Source organism: Apium graveolens, chromosome 6 (assembly GCF_009905375.1).
Source record: "Apium graveolens cultivar Ventura chromosome 6, ASM990537v1, whole genome shotgun sequence".
Lineage (NCBI taxonomy): Eukaryota > Viridiplantae > Streptophyta > Magnoliopsida > Apiales > Apiaceae > Apium > Apium graveolens.
In genome coordinates this window covers 60,992,608-61,011,065 of record NC_133652.1, presented here as the reverse complement: position 1 = coordinate 61,011,065, position 18,458 = coordinate 60,992,608, and the positions used below count along the sequence as shown (strand labels likewise).

At 34.6% G+C, this 18,458-nt stretch overlaps 1 protein-coding gene and 1 pseudogene across 1 annotated transcript; one reads left to right on the top strand and one right to left on the bottom strand.

Moving 5' to 3' along the window:
- Nucleotides 1–32: 32 nt before the first annotated feature.
- On the bottom strand, nucleotides 33–4,494 carry LOC141666503 (protein NRT1/ PTR FAMILY 1.1-like). The gene is made up of 4 exons (XM_074472548.1): nucleotides 4,174–4,494; nucleotides 3,726–3,943; nucleotides 2,086–2,636; nucleotides 33–1,589 (listed from the first exon to the last, which is right to left on the bottom strand). The coding sequence occupies exons 1-4, from the start codon at nucleotides 4,277–4,279 to the stop codon at nucleotides 725–727; spliced, it is 1,740 nt and encodes a 579-aa protein (XP_074328649.1). The 5' UTR covers nucleotides 4,280–4,494; the 3' UTR covers nucleotides 33–724.
- Nucleotides 4,495–8,072: 3,578 nt separating this feature from the next.
- LOC141665161 (serine/threonine-protein kinase BSK6-like) lies at nucleotides 8,073–17,842 on the top strand (annotated as a pseudogene).
- Nucleotides 17,843–18,458: the final 616 nt, after the last annotated feature.

Here is an 18,458-nt window from a genome sequence, read left to right as displayed (position 1 = left end):
TGGGAAAAACAAATACAGGTTTTCTAGATAACAAAATTTATTTTCTTTGTTCAAATTTTCTCTTCTGTAAGAATGCAACCTTTTGTACAAATGCAAAAAACAACCCAACAACTGATAAATTGTTCTCTTCCACAACAAACCAAGGATATCAACAACAATCGACGGCTTCTAACAATCTGCCAATAAATTAGACAACAAGCTAGTATTTAATCTAAATTGTGTGCATGGGTTTTGACTTTTGTATGCAGTTGCTTCTAGATTTGCAGTCCCAGAATGAGTATGAAAGGTACTCTGTCACTTGTTTCCAACATGCGACAAGCAGAGGCGGATCCTAACAGGGGCAACAAGTTTTTGCAGGGCATTTCCAACGAGTTTTTTGTCAATAAGAAAAATTGACCTTATAACAGCCACATGACAATTTTCCTAGGAGCTTTCTATTGTCATTTTCTAGTCCCTGGTCAGGGATATAATGACCAAACATGATTCTACTTCAGAAATTTTGAACTCTTTTACATTCAAACCGATTGTTTCGTGTTGTGCTGCCATTGCATACTCACCATAAACAAGATTGTTCTCATAAAGCCTTTGTGATGCCCTGCTTTTTAATTTATCAAACTCAGGTTTATTTTATATAACCAATTTGAAACATTGTTGTACACAAATTTCATCTTCCACTGTCAGCAATAATTTAATCAAGTGGCGATAAGCGAGTTCACTATATCAATTAATCAACAACTTCGGTGAAATTAACCTCACCTTCTTTAGCTTCCGGACCATAAGCCCAACTACACAGAAGAAAATACATAAAGTTAACTGTGCTTATACCAGCGAGCACCCAGTAATAGTAATCGTAATGACCTTCGTTGATATTGCTGGGCACCCAACTCATATTACCACAACTTGTTGAAAATTTATCAACAGAGGAAATTATGAAAGTTGCTAACAAGCCTCCAGCTGACATACCAAGTCCTCGCAGTGTCAATGCTACGCAGGACATGCTCTTAGGAAACTCCGAAAAGAAAAATTCATTTTGCGCAACTATATTAAAAGCCTCTGCAATGCCATTCAAGCAGTTGGGCAGTAATACCCACATTGCTGACATTTTCACTACAGCATTTGGGTCAGCTGATAATCCTTCATTTATAACCATCTCTCTCCGAAAATATTCTATGATTGCCATTGTTACTGGGGGGAATATTGACACGAATATTCCCATTCCCATTCGTTGTTTTGGGCTTAAACTGACAGGCTTTTTCAAAATCCATGATGCTAGGGGAAGAATTATTCTGTCATAAATAACAATCCATAGTACAAAACTTAGTGCCATAAACATGCTAAAAGATCCTGCTGGGATTTCAAACCATGAATTCAAGTGTCGATCCATGGACCTTGCTTGGATTACTGGAAATGAGGGTTGATTCACATTTACAGCGAGTATAGCTCCTGTAGACCACAACGGGATCACTTTTATTAATGCTTTTAATTCCTCCACTTGGTCTACTGTACAAACTTTCCACGGGTCTGATTGAATTTCATCAGCATTCGAGTACTGCCGAGGAAATCTGATTATGCAAGCCTTATTTAAAAACCTAGAGCAAGATAGACAAGAGATGAAATTTATATCCAAAGGAATTAAGATATACATGGAAAGACTGTGCAAACTCAGGATAGCCCTCTTCTTTTAGTAACTAGAGGTTGATGGTTCGAGTTTTAGCGGAGAAATGTGGGTTTGAGTATTTATCTTACCACACAAAACAAGTGAACATATATTTACCATTTATTATATGAATTCATGGACAGAAACTAACCAAATTTTTATTTCAAATATATTATTGCATTTCTAATAAAGCAAAATACATTTGTTCATCAATAAACACGCTGTTGTAATGCCACTTCACTACATCTGTACAATTTGTTATACTACACATGCAACAACTTTTATGGGTGTGACAAATGCATAAATTAATGACAATTTCATTGAACCGAACTGGGCAAATGAGCAAAAAAAAAGTAGTCCTAAGCACACCACGAATTTCAAATTATAATATATTTGCCAAAGTAGCAATAAAAGATTAAGAATGTTACCTTAGTTTATCACTTGGGACAAGAAGTGCAGATCCCTTCTTGTGATGGTACAACAAGGTTGTGCGTTCTGATGATAAAGAGATGTTTCGGTTTCTATAGGTTGCAGCAACTACTTGAACAAAGCCGGTCAGGTAGTTTGCTTTAGATTTTACCTTGACGTATAAAGGAGAAGCCCAGAAGAATGAAAAAACTGATACAACCGTGAGAGTTAGAGGAACCCCAAAACCGGTTTGCCAACCCAAGTGATCTTGTATATATACAATACAAGTCATGGCAATTACAACTGAAATGCTGGTACATGCATAAAACCATCCAAAGTAGCTCTCAAGAGGAACTGAGTTTTTCAAGCTGTTACTCGGTTTCAGTTGATCTGCGCCAAAGGCTACGGAAGATGCTCTGATTCCTCCAGAACCAATAGACATAATAACAAAAGAACAACACAAGTAAGAAACTTGGATAGCTGTAGAGGAGCTGCAGCTGCTAATAGACTCGATACAGGTAGAAGGCCTTGCATGTGGAATCATTGTTGTTGACCACAACATTATAAGCCCCTGATACACATATATTTATATAACTTAACCTTCAGTTGCAAAATTAGTGTAGAGCATCTACAGATCATCTACCAAATGCTAAACAAAATTTATATTGCAGCACAAACCAGCCAGTCTCAACGAGTTTTTTTTCCTTGTAGACATATTTTAGTCGCAAACAACACTATTGGGATTGGAGTACAAATTATCTAGATTCTTAGGAGCGGCTACTGAATTATTTGATGAGCGGCCATTAAGTTTTGGGTTATTGGCATCAGAATTTATCAGACTACCTGGTATAAGCATAACCAGTGTTTCAAGTTAGGTGTTGGTAACAATCACTAATGTCTACACAGGTTTCAATCAGTTACAATTGTAAATCAGCAGAAAAAGAACACAATACAGAAGCCTCTCGTGAGCAATTATCGGACATCAGTGAGAGCAACATCAATAAATCTACAAGCCATTTAATCATAGTTTTTCCCAGGCTAGATACCAACGCAAAATATTTCCAGCTAATGTTCTCTTGCTAGCAAAATTAATTGCCTCCTTACTAATTACTATTTTTGGATAAGTATCTTCTAAAAACTAATTTAAATAATCACACATTTGTTATCAAGTCTAATATTTGTGTGACCTTATAATTTAATGAACCGCTCCTGAAACAAAAATCTGAAACATTTACCAACCTTATGAAGACAACTCAAAGAACAATCAAGTTAAATCATATTACAACAGTTAATCAGCCTCTGCTGATAGAAGGCTGATTCGATACAAACATCTAGTTTATAATTATGTCTTCTTTAAAGCGAGCAGATCATGACTGGTATAATGACTTAACTAGTATATAATTATGTCTTCTTTAAATTGAAACTTGCTAAGTGTTATGATGTTAATCCGGAGCCAAGTCCAGTAATCAGCATCACCGTGGATATGGGAAGTTAATTTAAAAGATTTAAGGATACCTATAAGCAGATGACCAATCCAAATATCCAATACATTTCTTTGTTTTGTTTTTATTATATAGGAAACTCAAACTCCCAACATATATATCTTTTTTCAGAACAAGCAGGATACAATATGATAACGAATAGGTAAGTGGATACATACCAACAAGCTGAAGATGGATCCGAGTCCGATCATGGGATACCGACCCACAAAAGAATCAGAAAGAAAAGCTCCAACCACAGGCAAGAAATTAGTGGCCGCAACCCATAAATTGATAATATTATTTGCGGTGACCATCTCCATTTTGTACTCATTCCTCAGATACAATATTATGTTGCCTGTCAGCCCATGACTTGCTAGTCTCTCAACTGATTCATTTGCTGCACTTACACATTTTTAATCAAAAAATCTAATACACATAAATATGCATATGATCATTTGGGAAACCACCAAGGTAAGTAGTGCGATATTTCAATGTACTGGCTGCGAAATTTGTTCAAGATTTTTATTCTGACAGGTTCTTGAGCCTCATTTGATCCAAAACAAACAAAAACATGTTACATATTATGTGTGTGTGAAATTGAAAAGGTTCATGTTTTGGAATTTGTACCTATGATGAATGGCAAGGTTCTAAGGCCACCCTTTGATGAGTTCTGGTTGGAGTCTAAGAAAGGCTCCTTCATCATCTTCTCCATATCATCTGAATTGCTTTCCATTTCCCTAAACTCTCAAGTGGGTTATTTCCTTAATTATCTTATTACATATACAATCACACATGCTGACATGCATACAGCATAAACTCTACAACATACGTTAGTTGTTAGAGCCTATTTTATTAATTTATAGGCTCAAGTGGAGGTGGGAATCTCTTCATTTTATACATCCCATATTCCCATTGAGCACTGATACCATACCTGTACCTACGTACACAAAGTCTAAATGAACAATTATAATTAATTCGGTTGTTGAGTGAAACTTGAGTCTAGACAGAGTGTAAGCTTCGTATACCACATTATTTATTTTTCATTTTCTGGGACCAACTAATTAGTGATGGTGAGAGCTTCTTCAGCCGAAGAAAACAATATAGAAATTTATACAAAATGACCTAACGGGATGACATGCAATGGGTATTTAACAACTTGTCGTCCACTTCACTGTTATCATTTTATTTTAACTTATTATTATTTTTTCTTTTATTTTATTTTCAATGTATTTTTATTAACTTTTATTTGTACTATATTCTAACATAAATTATTATTTTTTAATATATTGAGATTCATTAAATTAATATACATTTCAAATTTTATATTGTACAATTTTACAGACATACATGTACTCAAATAAAATAATTTGTAAAAATAAAAAGTCTCAAATAAAAACATGGAGAATAACTTTAGTCAAATTCAGTTGTCAAGTGATTATTATTTCAGCACTTCTACCTTATTTGATACACATGTGTAATATAACAACTTGATTTTAACTTGTTAATTTTAAAATTTTATTGATATGTATAGTTATATTAATGTAGTAATTTTTAATGTGTCTGGGTGTTTCTTCAAATTGGAACAGTGATATTAATTTTAGAAGTCCAACACAAATACAAGGAACAAATTTGAGTCTTTTTCAATCATTTTATCACCAAGATGAATGGAAGGGTTAAATGTCTGTAACAGGATTAATAAATGTTTTGTTAAATTTTGAAGATTTGATATTTTTACTTTGACATGTGAATGTAAGAAATTTATTATTTTGATTATTAGAAATGCTATCTTGTTAAAAAATTTCTTAAAGTAGACATGTTGAATTGAACTGTTGCTATTTAGGTAATTATTGTATACTCTTTCTTTAAATGATATAATCATATTTGTTTCGAATAAAATATATAAATAATCAATAATAGATCATGATTTTACTTGTATGTTGTGTACAAAAATTATCATTAATAAAATTAAGTTTCAAATTATTAATTTTTTACTTGTTAATTATTTGAGACTCTTTATTTTTATAAATTATCTTATTTGAGTACATGTATATATGTAAAATTTGACAATATAAAAATTTTAAATGTACATTAATTTAATGAATCTTAATATATCAAAAAATAATAATTTATGTTAGAATATAGTACAAATAAAAGTAGATAAAAGTACATTGAAAAGAAAATGAAAAAAAAAGTTTAACAAGTAAGATGATAACAGGGAGTGGCCGACAAGTTCTTAAATACTCACTACACGTATCCCGCCAGGTCATTTTGTACAAATTTCTGTATTGCTTTTTGTGGACGTAGCATTTCTCTTTTCAATCCATTTCCTCGTCTATTTCTTTTTTTATACATCTACAATATTGGGTATGTTCGAATATCTGCTGCCAATCCAAATATATGTCATGTTATTATGTTATTGACAAAACAGATAACCAAGATAGATTATTTATACCATAACATGCTTGTGAATTGTGAAGGCAATAAATATTTAGTGTTAGAATTAGTTTCGTGCCAGCCCAGTCTTCGTCCTCGTCCAGATGAAATAACTTCGACCTGCAAATAGAAGAATGTGAGGGATGATTCCCCCGATTCACCTCTGGTATAAAAATAAATTAACTTGTTTTTTGTGAGTAATTCGGAATATAAGATAGTTTCGGTGTATTGTGTGTGTGATAAATTAACCGTCTGTGTATATAATCTGAACCAAGTAAACGTTCTGCCTCCGGGATTTTCGGACGGTTCCGCTTAAAAGGGGATGTGGACATTGTGGCCCAAAGACCACGTCTTCGCCCGTCTTGGGCCAGCTTGATATCTTTATAATTGGATTGACTTCCCTTCGGCCCGCTCCTCTGATATCGGCCCAAATACATTCTATGGGTCTAAGGGAAATGGGCCTTTAACATGTCCCTGGGTTTTGGCTGAAAGATAGTTTTCGGATGAGGTCCAACCTTTTCAGCCCACAGAAACTGTAATCTTCAAAACGAAGAGTGTCGATGCATCGAGTGACGTTTGGGAAGCGTAGCCACTTAATGGTTACAGCTGTCATGCCTCAAGATTGTAACGACAATTTCATCGTTGAATTCCAATCGGTCGTTGGTTTTAAACCCAACGTCTCTTGGACCAAGGAGCAGAAAGGTCGCGTCCCTTCCAATCTTATATATACATACATCATTTTCCAGTCTTTTTTTCACTCATTTTCGCAAACACCAAGCACTTTCTTCCCGGGCCATTCTCTTGCAAAAATCAAGCAACATGCAACGTTCAATCTCAATCTTCTCAACAACCCTACAGAGCGTCTACTTTCCTCCATGTTAGTAAGTTCTTCTCTATTTTTGGTTTGAGGCTTATTGCGTGTTTTCTGGGTGAAATGTCCCTTGCAGTTGTTTCTTGTTTTTTTGTTCCCGGGAGCTTGTGAGGATTTGAAGATGGCATTCAGATGTGTTGTGGGTCTTGAATAGTCTTCGGATTGTTCAAGCCCTAGAACACACTTGGGGAGCCGATCCTCTAACCCTCGTGAACTAATCTCCGTCCCTTCCTCTCTTCGGACCGATTCGGCCTGTTGTACTTGGCCCTTTTTTTTCTTTTTATTGGTTTAATCCAAGTATACGACTAATATTTTCTCATTTTCAGATGCAGGAATATGGATCGGTCAACCAGGATGTTGGCCCTTCCAATAGGCTCAGGTTCCCTTCAATCAAGCCCATTTTAGTGACATAGCTACCTTTCCGGTCGCAAATAACCCGACCCAGCTAAAAAAGGACTTAGAGACATTCCATTCCAAATACCACATCCCTAGGACAACTTACCACATGTACATGCTGAAAGGGTCGGATATGATCTATCATACCCCGTCCCCACCGTCTTCGGCGACTGTGCAATGGGAATTTCTGAAGCTGCTTTTAGATGTGGCTGTCATGTCCTCTGTTAAAACTTATTAATAAGCTTTTTCGCGGGATGAGGATCGCACTCGCTCAGATAGACCCTAATGGGTTCATCCACATAAACAATTTTAATTTTAGATGTCAAGAGGCAAAGGTTAAGCTTTCAACCAGGTTGTTCTGGTTTCACTATGACTTCCCTGTGATGACTTCTTTACCATCAGCCGAAGAGCCGGTCGGGGAGATTGGTGTGCTACCAACTCCGGTAATAAAAAGAGTCACACACACCGTACTACATATCTGGCATCTACCTTGCTGAGTTTGGTGTCTGGTGTGATGTCAACCCCTCCCTAATACCGATACCTACACTTGGGGCCAAAAAGTTTGAGGATTACCACAAACTGGTTAACCTCAAACTCCCAAAACTATCTTTGGCCAGTAGTCGGGATCCTGGCTGGCCCTTTGCCCTATCGGGTAGTGGTAACATCTTCTTACTTGTTTGTTACAAATAAAAACACAACTACTTTTCTTTTGATTTATTGCTTCGGCCCCATAATATTTCTTCTGTGTTTTTGTTGTCGCGTTGTCTACCCGCCAGGAAGTCTTGGAGAGAAAAAGGCGGAAGGCTAAGAGAAATTGGCTCAGCATATGGCTATTGGAGGGGTTCCCCGAATTGATAGCGCTGATGTGCAGGCCCCAGTGTCTTCTCCTGCTCACTCGCCTACCCCCTCTTTTGAGCTTACTGGCGAGACCAGGCCTGATCCTTCGGCTCTGGAGGTTGATCCCCGTAAAAGGCTTCGCGCTTAAGATGGGGATACTATCGAGATGTATGCCCCAAAATGGGGAGTGCTCTCCTCGAATTCCATTATTGAGGAACTCTTGTTGTCGCTAGAGAGGTCGGTCCAGACCTTTATCGAGGTCTGATGCTCTCAAAGACCAGGCGGTCTATACAACCGTAGATCCATCGGATGCTTACACCGAACTCATGGCTCGTCTTTCACAGGTATATTTATTCCTTGGTCTAGTGTCATCGTGTTACAGCTTCATGTTATAGTTACTTGTATTAATTTTAGCCTCAAAATATTTTTATATTGTTCCTTGGGCGGCTGTTGTGGCCGATAAAGTCCAGGATATGCATGCTAAAATGAAAGTTATGACGCATGTGGAGGTCAGGGCAACCCAGGCGGAGGAAGAGCTGGGCCGGGTTTAGAAGACGTTGGAGGTATCCAAGGGGCAAGCTTATAATCTTTCCAAGGACAAGAATTGTTTGGGCAAAAAAATCTATCACGACTGCAAGGGAAGCCGGACTGAAGGACAACCCAATTGAAGTCATCCCGGAAACAGTTAAAAATGCATTTGTATGAAATTATACGCAATTTGGACACGTATCAAAGTGCGTTTATTACGTAGTACCTGTTTTGTATCGATCTGCATGCATTTGCATATTTTATATGTGTTTTCGAAGTTTCTATTAATTTAAAAAATATTTCGGTTTCTTAAAAATTATCAGGTCGGGACCGACCATGACGTCAAAGCCCATAAAAGAATCGTAGTTTTGTTTAAAATTAAAATATCCTTCGAATATTCTGTGTTTTCGCATTTTTGGAATATTCGTAATTTTCGGGGAATTTTGATATAAATATTGTATTTATTTAAAAATAATTGTTTGGTAATATTTTCCCGTAAATTATTATTTTTGGGCTTCTTATTTAGAGTACAAAATAAATGTATCATTATTGTAATTTATTGGGGATTATTCTTCGAGTATAAATAATTTCAGTGATTATCTGTAAGTTAGAAAAAAAACAAAAATTAGACAGATAAATCAAAAACTTTCCTTATCCGATAAAATCATTCAAATCCTCCATTTCAAAGATTTGCTGATTCCAAACAATCCAACCATCAAATGATTTGATTCTTGATATTGTATTAAATCCCGTAGAGAGCCAGTCATTTTGACACCAGAATCACGACTTAAGATGTCAATCATTTGAGACGATCAGGACCAGAAGGAATTGATGAAGAGCAGCAGATCAGAGATTTATCAAAGTAAAAGACGGAGATTTCTTGAGTCAGAATGACTAAATAGTCGTGTTATTGCGAGTGTGCTTAACTCCTAAAAACCAAATGCAAGTTTTCATACACTATTCTAATTCCAGAATAGTAAATATTTTACATATCTAAATGATTGATGCCGATTATGAAAGTATTGTTTTTCTATTCTCAATTCTGGATAGATGAATGTTTTATGTATCGGTGACTTAATTGCTTATAATGCAAGTACTCTTTTGCTATTCTGTGTTTAGAATAGTAAAATGTTTTTTTACATATCCAAATGCTGGATATATAAATGTTTTAGACTTTGAGAAAAATGATTTCATTTTGAGATTATTCCTGACCGTTCGAAATGGGGGAATAAAATTATTAAGGATGTCGACTGATTCGGCTCCTTTCATATATTTATTTTAATATTGGATGGTTACTGGTTACAACGTAAGTGGCCGAGACACCGGTCCAACGCGAGTTATTATATGAAAGTGTAATATCTTGCAAGGCGAATATATACCTTTTAGGATATCCTATATTTAAGGTATGGCTGGAGGATACCGATGTTACGGTATGGATGAGGGATACTGGTGCTGTTTAGGGACTGGTCATCAAGAACATCATAGTGTATAATTGGTTTCAATCTAAATTGCTATTAATTTCTAAATTGATATATTGGTTTTGATAATCAAATAATAATTGATTATCAAGTGTTTCTGTTTTAGATAAAATGTGAGAGGCAGTTTTAATTCAATTTCTGATTGATGTTGATATTTAATGCGGTTAATATCGAAAATTGGTATTGATATATATATGATTGATGTTGATTTTAATACTTCAGTACTGATATGTTGTGAACATCTAACATTATTATTGATATCTAATTTGATGTTGACATCAAACTGAATATTAATATCAAGAGTGGGGTTTTGAGTAAAGTTTATGGTTTAGTTCATAATCACTGTTTTATATCGTGGTTTACACTAATTCTGTAACAATTTCTGGTCCTTAATAGGATTCAAAGTATTGCTGAAGCACTATCGCTTGAAAATATCAAGAAGGATTTTATTATGTTCCTTAACTAAATTTTTTAGTTCAACAACAATGATTTTAAATGTTCTACTCTATTGCAGATGTCGTTTTTTATATCAAAAGACCATATATATGTCATACTGAACTTGCTGAGCATTTATTTCGCTCATACTTTCATGTTTTAATTGTAACCTTCCAGTGAGGAATAACTGATGCTATTTAGCCGCGTAATTCGGGAAAGTAAAGAAGGTGGCTATTACAATGATGACTAGTCCAAGGTTTGTGGAACTAGAGTAAGTTCTATTATGTAAAGTTGTTTGTATATATATATATATTATAGTTGTGTTATCGTATATTTGGGTCTAGTATACTTCTTTTCGAAGTTATACCGGCAGGTGTAGTATTGAGTTTGAAATTTGTTAAAAAAGATATTTTAAAAGAAAAGAAAAATGTATTTGTGGAATTTGGATATCTTATTTCTAGAAATGTAACCAAAAAGATCTTACTATGATTTAGGGTCGAGATAACAGATTTTAATTGTTGAGTAGTTGTTGGCATTTGTTTATTGATTAAACAGGTTATTTTATATTGAGATTTTATTGTGACGACCAAATCCTCTGACCCGGATTTAGGGGCGTTACAAATGTTGCCATATATTCTTTTATTCGAATTTTTGTCACATAAGGCAATATTTTTTCCGGCAACACTATTTTTGGATGTTGATAAAGACCATTTGTGTGGTAGTGGAAGTTGCTAACTTGCTGGTATCAGTGCACTCATACTCATTAGTTTCAAAGGTTAAGTTAAAGTTGCAAACTCCCTACAAAATGAAAAACATATACAAAATTCAGAGAAAAAAATAAAATTGAAACGCCGGCTTGAACCGTTGAACCATATAAAGGAAAACTTCTATAATTATAAGGAAGGATAGTATATGATCCTAACTTTGATTCCATCGTGAAGATGCCATCTAAGATTTCTTTATAGTTAATAACAATCCTCAAATAATAACACATATATATTCACACTTGGTCATTTATAACACTCGTAGGATTTTTATTTAACGTGGGTATCTGTTATTGTTTAGATAACTAGTACAGTTGATAGAGTTCCAAACATAGTCTCATCAAGAAAAACTTTTAGGTTTACATATAAGGAGTTTCTCAAATCCAAGTTGTGGACAAGAAATTAGATGTAGATTTAGATTTAGACATATGTCCAGAGTCAAATATCATGAAATCATTCTTTAGTCCTTATATTAATAAAATTATATGACGAGTCCTGCATTATTTAGTCCCTAAATTGATATAAACCCAATTATACTACATATTTTATGCAATCATGAAAAAATTCATTGTATGTACTAATTTAAAAATTGAAGCATCTAGCAACACAATATTAGAATAATATCAAAGCTGAGCCGAACTGCCAGATTCACCTAATTTACTGAAGCTACCGAAGAATCAATTACAAAGTTGCATCACACGACTAAACCCAGTTATCTTAAAATGTCATATTCTATCAGTACCTAAGTATATATTCCCGATGGTATACGACCAACCCATGTCGTAGTCATAGTTTCCAACATAGCTTTACTATCATGAAAATGTCAAAAATCTCGAAACCGATAATTTGATAAAACAATTATTCTTAACATGCTCTCAAAAAACTTGCAACGGATACTTATGAAACTACTCATTTTAGTTTACATCCTAAGAATACAAAGGTCAGCATGAACAAAATAATGATGCAATTTAAATAGTAACTAAAAATATTCTTAAATTTTATTACAGCCACTCTTAAATAATTAATTAGTTTTTGTGAGCTTGATCAACTAGATTTGTTCAAATAACACCTTCATTTGAGCTATAATTTTCTGTCTGGTATAATACCAAAGCAGTTGGGCAATCTTAAAATCATGTAGTTCTTGATTTGAGCTACAACTTGCTCACGAAATTGATCCCCGAAACCTGTGGTCAAATGGGTATGCTTCAAAAGCTATACTTGAGCTCAAATTTACTCACAGGGAGCCTACCAAACAACATTGAAAAGCTCAATTTACTAGATTTTATGGCTTTGAGCAACAACGGACTAAAGGGAAAATTTCCAAAAGGCTTAGTAAAGTTACAAAGCTTACAGTACTTCATAATGGATAACAATTCAATGTTCATACACCACTAGAAATAGTGCATATGACATCACCCCTTTAACACTGGTTAGAAAAGTCACTGATGCTAAAAGTAGTTTTAACATCGGTCGCTTCAAAACCGATGTTAAAGTTGTTGTAAGACATCAGTATCTTAACCAATCGATGTTTATAATCATTTTTTTAAAAAAATAAAAAAGGCCCGCTTCTTTCTTTCCCCCGTTAATAAACCAAAAACTCCCCCCCCCTTAACCAAACAATTTATTCTCATTTTTCCCCTTAACCAAAACCGTTCCCCCTATCTCTCATTCTTCTCTCTCTCTCTCTCATTCTCTCTTCTCTTTTCTCTCTCGTCTCTCGCCTCTCTTATCTATTATCTCTTCTCTCTCATCTCTCACTGTCTCACTTCTCACTCACTCACTCTCCCTATCCTAAAACCCTTATTTTGTACAAAACTATTTATATGAATTAAACTCAATTAATTAATAAATCGAGCTCGATTGGTGCTGAAGAGCCTTGTAAGAAGTCTGGACTACTCGATTAGTGTGAGAAAAGTATGTTTCTTTCAAAATTTATTTTCAAATTTTATGTTTTAATTTTAATCGAGTTTGTTTACAGGTCGGTCTCTGGAGCTTTGTTAATCTTGAAGTTGGTTTTGCTTGATTAGATAAGATTTCACTAAAATTGTACATGCATGTGTATGTTTTGTTACTTTAATAGATGCATGTATATATATAAGTTGGGGTTGCTCTATTTAATTATGAAACAAAGTGTATATATTGCTTCTGCCTCTCTCTTTATTCCTCCCTGTTCTTGTTTAATTTTTAGGAACTTTTTTTTTGAAGTATAATTGTAACAAATGTTTAATCGTGTAAATATGTGTATATATTGAACGAAACGTTTAATATATATATGTGCAAACTCATCTATTAAAATTTTAATCGTTTAATGTATATGTGTAAACATGTGTATATATACGAATAATTCTGCTTCTTCATGGAATGTATGTGATTGTGTATATTGGGATGCTCATCAGTGTTTAAATTTAGTTGTGTTGTATGCTTGTTTAATTATGCATGTTACAAGCATTCGTATTACAAGCATTTTGTACCATATGGATTATTAAAAACCTGATACATATATTAATAAAATCTATACACTTTCACTTTTTGAAGATATACTTTGAAGGTTCATGGTAAAAAACTTAGACATGTCAATTTTACCTGGCTTATGCAATTCTACAAATTAATGTGATTTGGGAAGTGGTGGTGGATCATAATAATGATTTTTCTGAAGTTTTTTTAGGGGAAAGTCAGCCTATGAAATGGTCTATGAGATTAAGAGTGGATTTGTATCTAGCTCAAGCTTTAGAATGTTGCAGCAGAATGGGGCGGGCTCTATACCATGACTTGAATGCTTACAGAATATTGTTTGATCAGGTACTGGTTTTACATTTGTTGAAATTTATTCCTCCAATTTGGCGTCAGCACTATGATAACCTGAATTTCAACATATATGATGGAAATCCAAAGCTCTCCTGCTTTGGTCTAATGAAGAACAGCGGAGATGGCAAGAGTTACAGCACAAACTTGGCTTTCACTCCCCGGAATACTTGAGAACTGGTAAGTAGCTGATCAGATATTTCCAGAACTGCGCAACATAGTAACGAGTTTGTTTATTCGTATTTCAAGTTTTATACATGTAAAAAAAGGTACCTATTCTTCAGGACAAAACCTAACATTCAATGTGATAATCTTTCAGATTACATATTGTTGTAAAAGACATGCCTGTACTTTAACAAGACTAAGACAATTTGTCAACCCTAAGTAAGTTGTATTGTTGTCTAAATTTGTATTTTATACTTGTAACACTTAAAGTCTGTAAAACTGCAAAGGAGCAGACTGGAGTCTTTTTCCTAAAAAAGTATCAAGCCTAAAGATTCTATCTGGTAGAAGATCAAGAAGATCATGCCTCAGATAGAATTTTGAAGAAGCTTGGAGTTGAATAAATATGTTTGGAGAAAAATACCCTAAGTCAAGATCTCTACAAGTCACAGATTTAATGTTATAGAGACATCACTAGAGAACTCCAGAATGGCTTATCGAGAAGTCATTCAAGTTTCAGAGAGTACCGACGGATGAGGAACATCCATCGGAATAGTAGTTTGGCTAGTAGACGAATGACTGTTGTTACGCACATCCGTCGGGTTACAATCACTACTCGACGGATGAGCAATATCCACCGGGATAGAAGAAATGAATGAATTCAGAGTGGAGAAGTCAGGAAAGCTACTAGAGAACTCAGGAAGATATTAACAAGAAAAATTAAAGTAATGAAGATTGGAGATATCGACAAGTCATTCCTTCACTAGAAAACTCAGAGTTATCGACAAGTCTACATTCAGTAGAGGACTCTGAGTTATCGATAAGTCAAAGTGAAGATGTGAAGACTAGAGATCTTGACAAGCTGAAGACCTCTACAAGCTAAACTTAATATGGAGTGCTAGAGATCTCGATAAGCCTATGTACTTATCAAGATGTCAAGTGTTTTATTAATTCAAATTGGAGATCTCGAGGTACAGTCTCAAAGTACAGAATTGCAGATCACTTCAATATCCAAGATAAACAATCAACAAACAATCCAACAGCTGGACTGACAAGTCTACAAAAAGTAGCTTGAAGAGTGTGCAAGATCAATGGCAAAGATTAACTAACAGGGGAAGATTAAAGTGAACACGGGATGCTAAAGATATGCTAATCCAGAAATGGAAGATTTGCTTTTCTATAAATAGAAATGACAAGTGACAGTTTAGAAAAGCTAATAGCATGTTTATTATCCATTGTGTAAACCAGCAGTTAACTGAGTTATAAAGTTAACACTGGTCCTCTAGTTAGAAGTAACAATTTAGATCAAATCTATTGTATCACTCTCAAAAAGAAGCTGAGCTCTTTAACATCAAAGAGCTTAGAAATTTTATAGCAAAATAGTCTTAATTTTTAATATAAAAATTAAGTGAGTTTTGAAGATATGTGTTCTTTATTTTCTGCAAGTTTAGATTCTGCATAAACATTTTCTATACAAGATTTAATTTACTTTGTTCAACCATTAACTTTCAAGAAAAGCCTAAAATCAGAAAAAGACATTCACCCCCCCCCCCTGTGTGTGATTCATTACCTGACACATATCTATAGAATTTTCTAATAAAATTAACAGTACAATTAATGATGGCTTATAATTAACAAAATATAAATTTATGTTGACATTTTTTCCGTCTATGCGCTAGAAAGGGTGACACAGGAAAGTGTGATATACAGCTTTAGCACATTGATGTTAGATCTTCTAAGTGGCAAACATATTCCTCCTAGCCATGTAAGCACTCAAATCTTAAATATTTTTATCATCGATTAGATATATGGGTTGCAAAGAACTGAGCTTTTGTGCGATATCAGAAGCTCATGCTGGTGGCAAATACCTCCAGAATTTGATGCATGTAGTACTTTTCACTTAATTATTAATACCCCAAATATTTCTTTCATCCTTGTGATTAAGAACTTACAGTAACATTATGTATAGATTTACATTTTATCTTTGTAAATGTAATATCTACAATGCCAGTTATTGTTTGCAAACAGTTGCACAACTTATTTGGAACACATATGTGTAATCTGAATCATTTTAAACTAACACTCACATTTTTAAAGGCATTAGATCTCATTTGTGGGAAGAACTTCTTGATGCTCATGGATTTTTGTCTGGAGGGTCATTTCATAAATAATAATGGAACTGAGATAATGCGATTAGCTACGCGCTGTCTGCGGTATGAAGCTCGTGAGAGGTCAAATACAAAGTCTATTGTTACAGCTCTTATGTCCCTTCAAAAGGAAACAGAGGTATTACTCTCCCTCTCTAATAGCTCTAGCAAAGACCAGAGTAGTTCATAGGACTACTTATATTTGAAGCTGCGAGTTTAACTTTATTGATGATGCGTAATCTTTCTTCTTGTTGAGAAGACAAAAATAAAGGATGTCAATGACTGGAAGTATTCTACGAGTCACTCTTTCCCGTTTACAGGAACTATAGTATGAATTCTGGAAGAAAATTATAACATTTATTTTGTTGTCTTCAAGTTGTTTAACCAAAGTTATTGTGTCTAGTGTCAGAAATTGTTTTGTATTCTTTCATGTATCTTATTGTTGTTATATATAAAATTATTCTCAACAAATTAATTAGGTATCGTCGCATAAATTAATGCGTATTTCAAATATTGATGCACGGTCATCATAACCATTGTTATTGACACCAATGGGTGAAGCTTGCTTGAGAATAGATTTGACAGCTATACACGAGCTATTGGATAAGATTGGTTACAAGGACGATGCAGGAATTGCCAATAAGGTATGTTTCCGGATAAACTGAAAATATTTGTTCAATGCTATTTTGAAGTACTGGTTACTAAAGAAAGTGTAACATTAAAAGAACTTATTATGAAGGGCAATCAATGAACTTCATGCATATAACATTTTATTGGTGATATTAAGCTAATCTAAGTAACAATAATCTGGCTTGCAGCTATCTTTTCAAGTGTGCACAGATTTAATGCAGGAGATATTGAATTCAAAGAAGCAAAGAGATTCTGCTTTCCGCGCAAAGGATTTCACAAATGGAATTGAATGCTACACGCAGGTGCCTCCATTTTTTACTGTTCACATAATCTAATTTATAGGATTATACTTCTATTATGTTGTACAGTCAACATAAGGAATTTGATAGACATGATAATCATGGAAAACACATATTTTTCTTCTGAGTATTAATGTCGAAGCAAAGACTCTACCAGTTGTCTTTGCTAAAATCCTGGGGTATCCATCACTCCAACACTTTAAAAGTGAAATCTTTGTTGTAAGCTACTGCATGGTTTAATCAGTAAGCTAAGTTAAATTTGCCAATGCAGTTCATTGATGGAGGGACAATGGTATCGCCTACAGTTTTTGCTAGGCGTTGTTTATCTTATCTAATGATTGACAAGCTACAACAATCTCTTGGAGATGCTATGCAATCCCAGGTAGTGTCTCTAGAGTGGTCAACTGCATTATATCTGCAGGCAGTTACTCTCTTCAAGCTCGGCATGGACACTAATGCTCAAGAAGCACTTAAAGATGCCACAAATTTGGAATCCAAAAGAAATAAGAAGTGAAAGTGCATAGATTTTCTTAATATCTGTATCAGATTTTTAATAATCGAATATGGAGATGTGTTAGGAATATGTTGTGAACTTGATGATAAGTTAAACAAAATACCTTAGTAGATTTAACTTAGTGAAATTTGTAGCACTCGACGGATGATCAAATATAGTCCCGACGGATGAACTTTATAGTGCCGACGAATGACAAATTGACATCCATCGAGTGAGTAGCTTATGTAACAAATAAGAACTGTAGCACATTTCTGCAAACAACATTTATTAGTCAAGTAGATTGCTTAGGGTTCTGTAAGTCATGTTGACTACTAGTTTAATATGCAAAATAGGTTGATTAATTGTAAATATGAGATGTCTTATAATTCTGTATAAGTGAAATAGAGTCAAGTGGAAAATAGACTCCCGATGGATGATCTACAAGACTCCCGACGGATGATCAACAAAGCTCCCGACGGATGATAAGCATAGTCTCGACGGATGACAATCTCATTGAGAAATTCACAGGATTACAAGGAGTTCACCTTGGAGAGACTGTATGGCATCCTAAGAACCTATGAGCTTGAAATAGAGCAAGATGAGAGGATGGAGAAAGGAAGAAAGAAAGGAGGGTCCA

Excerpts from the sequence above, each read along its gene's own strand:
- LOC141666503 (XM_074472548.1), bottom strand. The coding sequence starts at position 4,279 with ATGGAAAGCAATTCAGATGATATGGAGAAGATGATGAAGGAGCCTTTC. Across the intron at positions 2,637-3,725 it reads GATCCATCTTCAGCTTGTTG|GGGCTTATAATGTTGTGGTC; the intron begins GTATGTATCCAC and ends TATGTGTATCAG. Across the intron at positions 1,590-2,085 it reads GTCCCAAGTGATAAACTAAG|GTTTTTAAATAAGGCTTGCA; the intron begins GTAACATTCTTA and ends ATCTTGCTCTAG.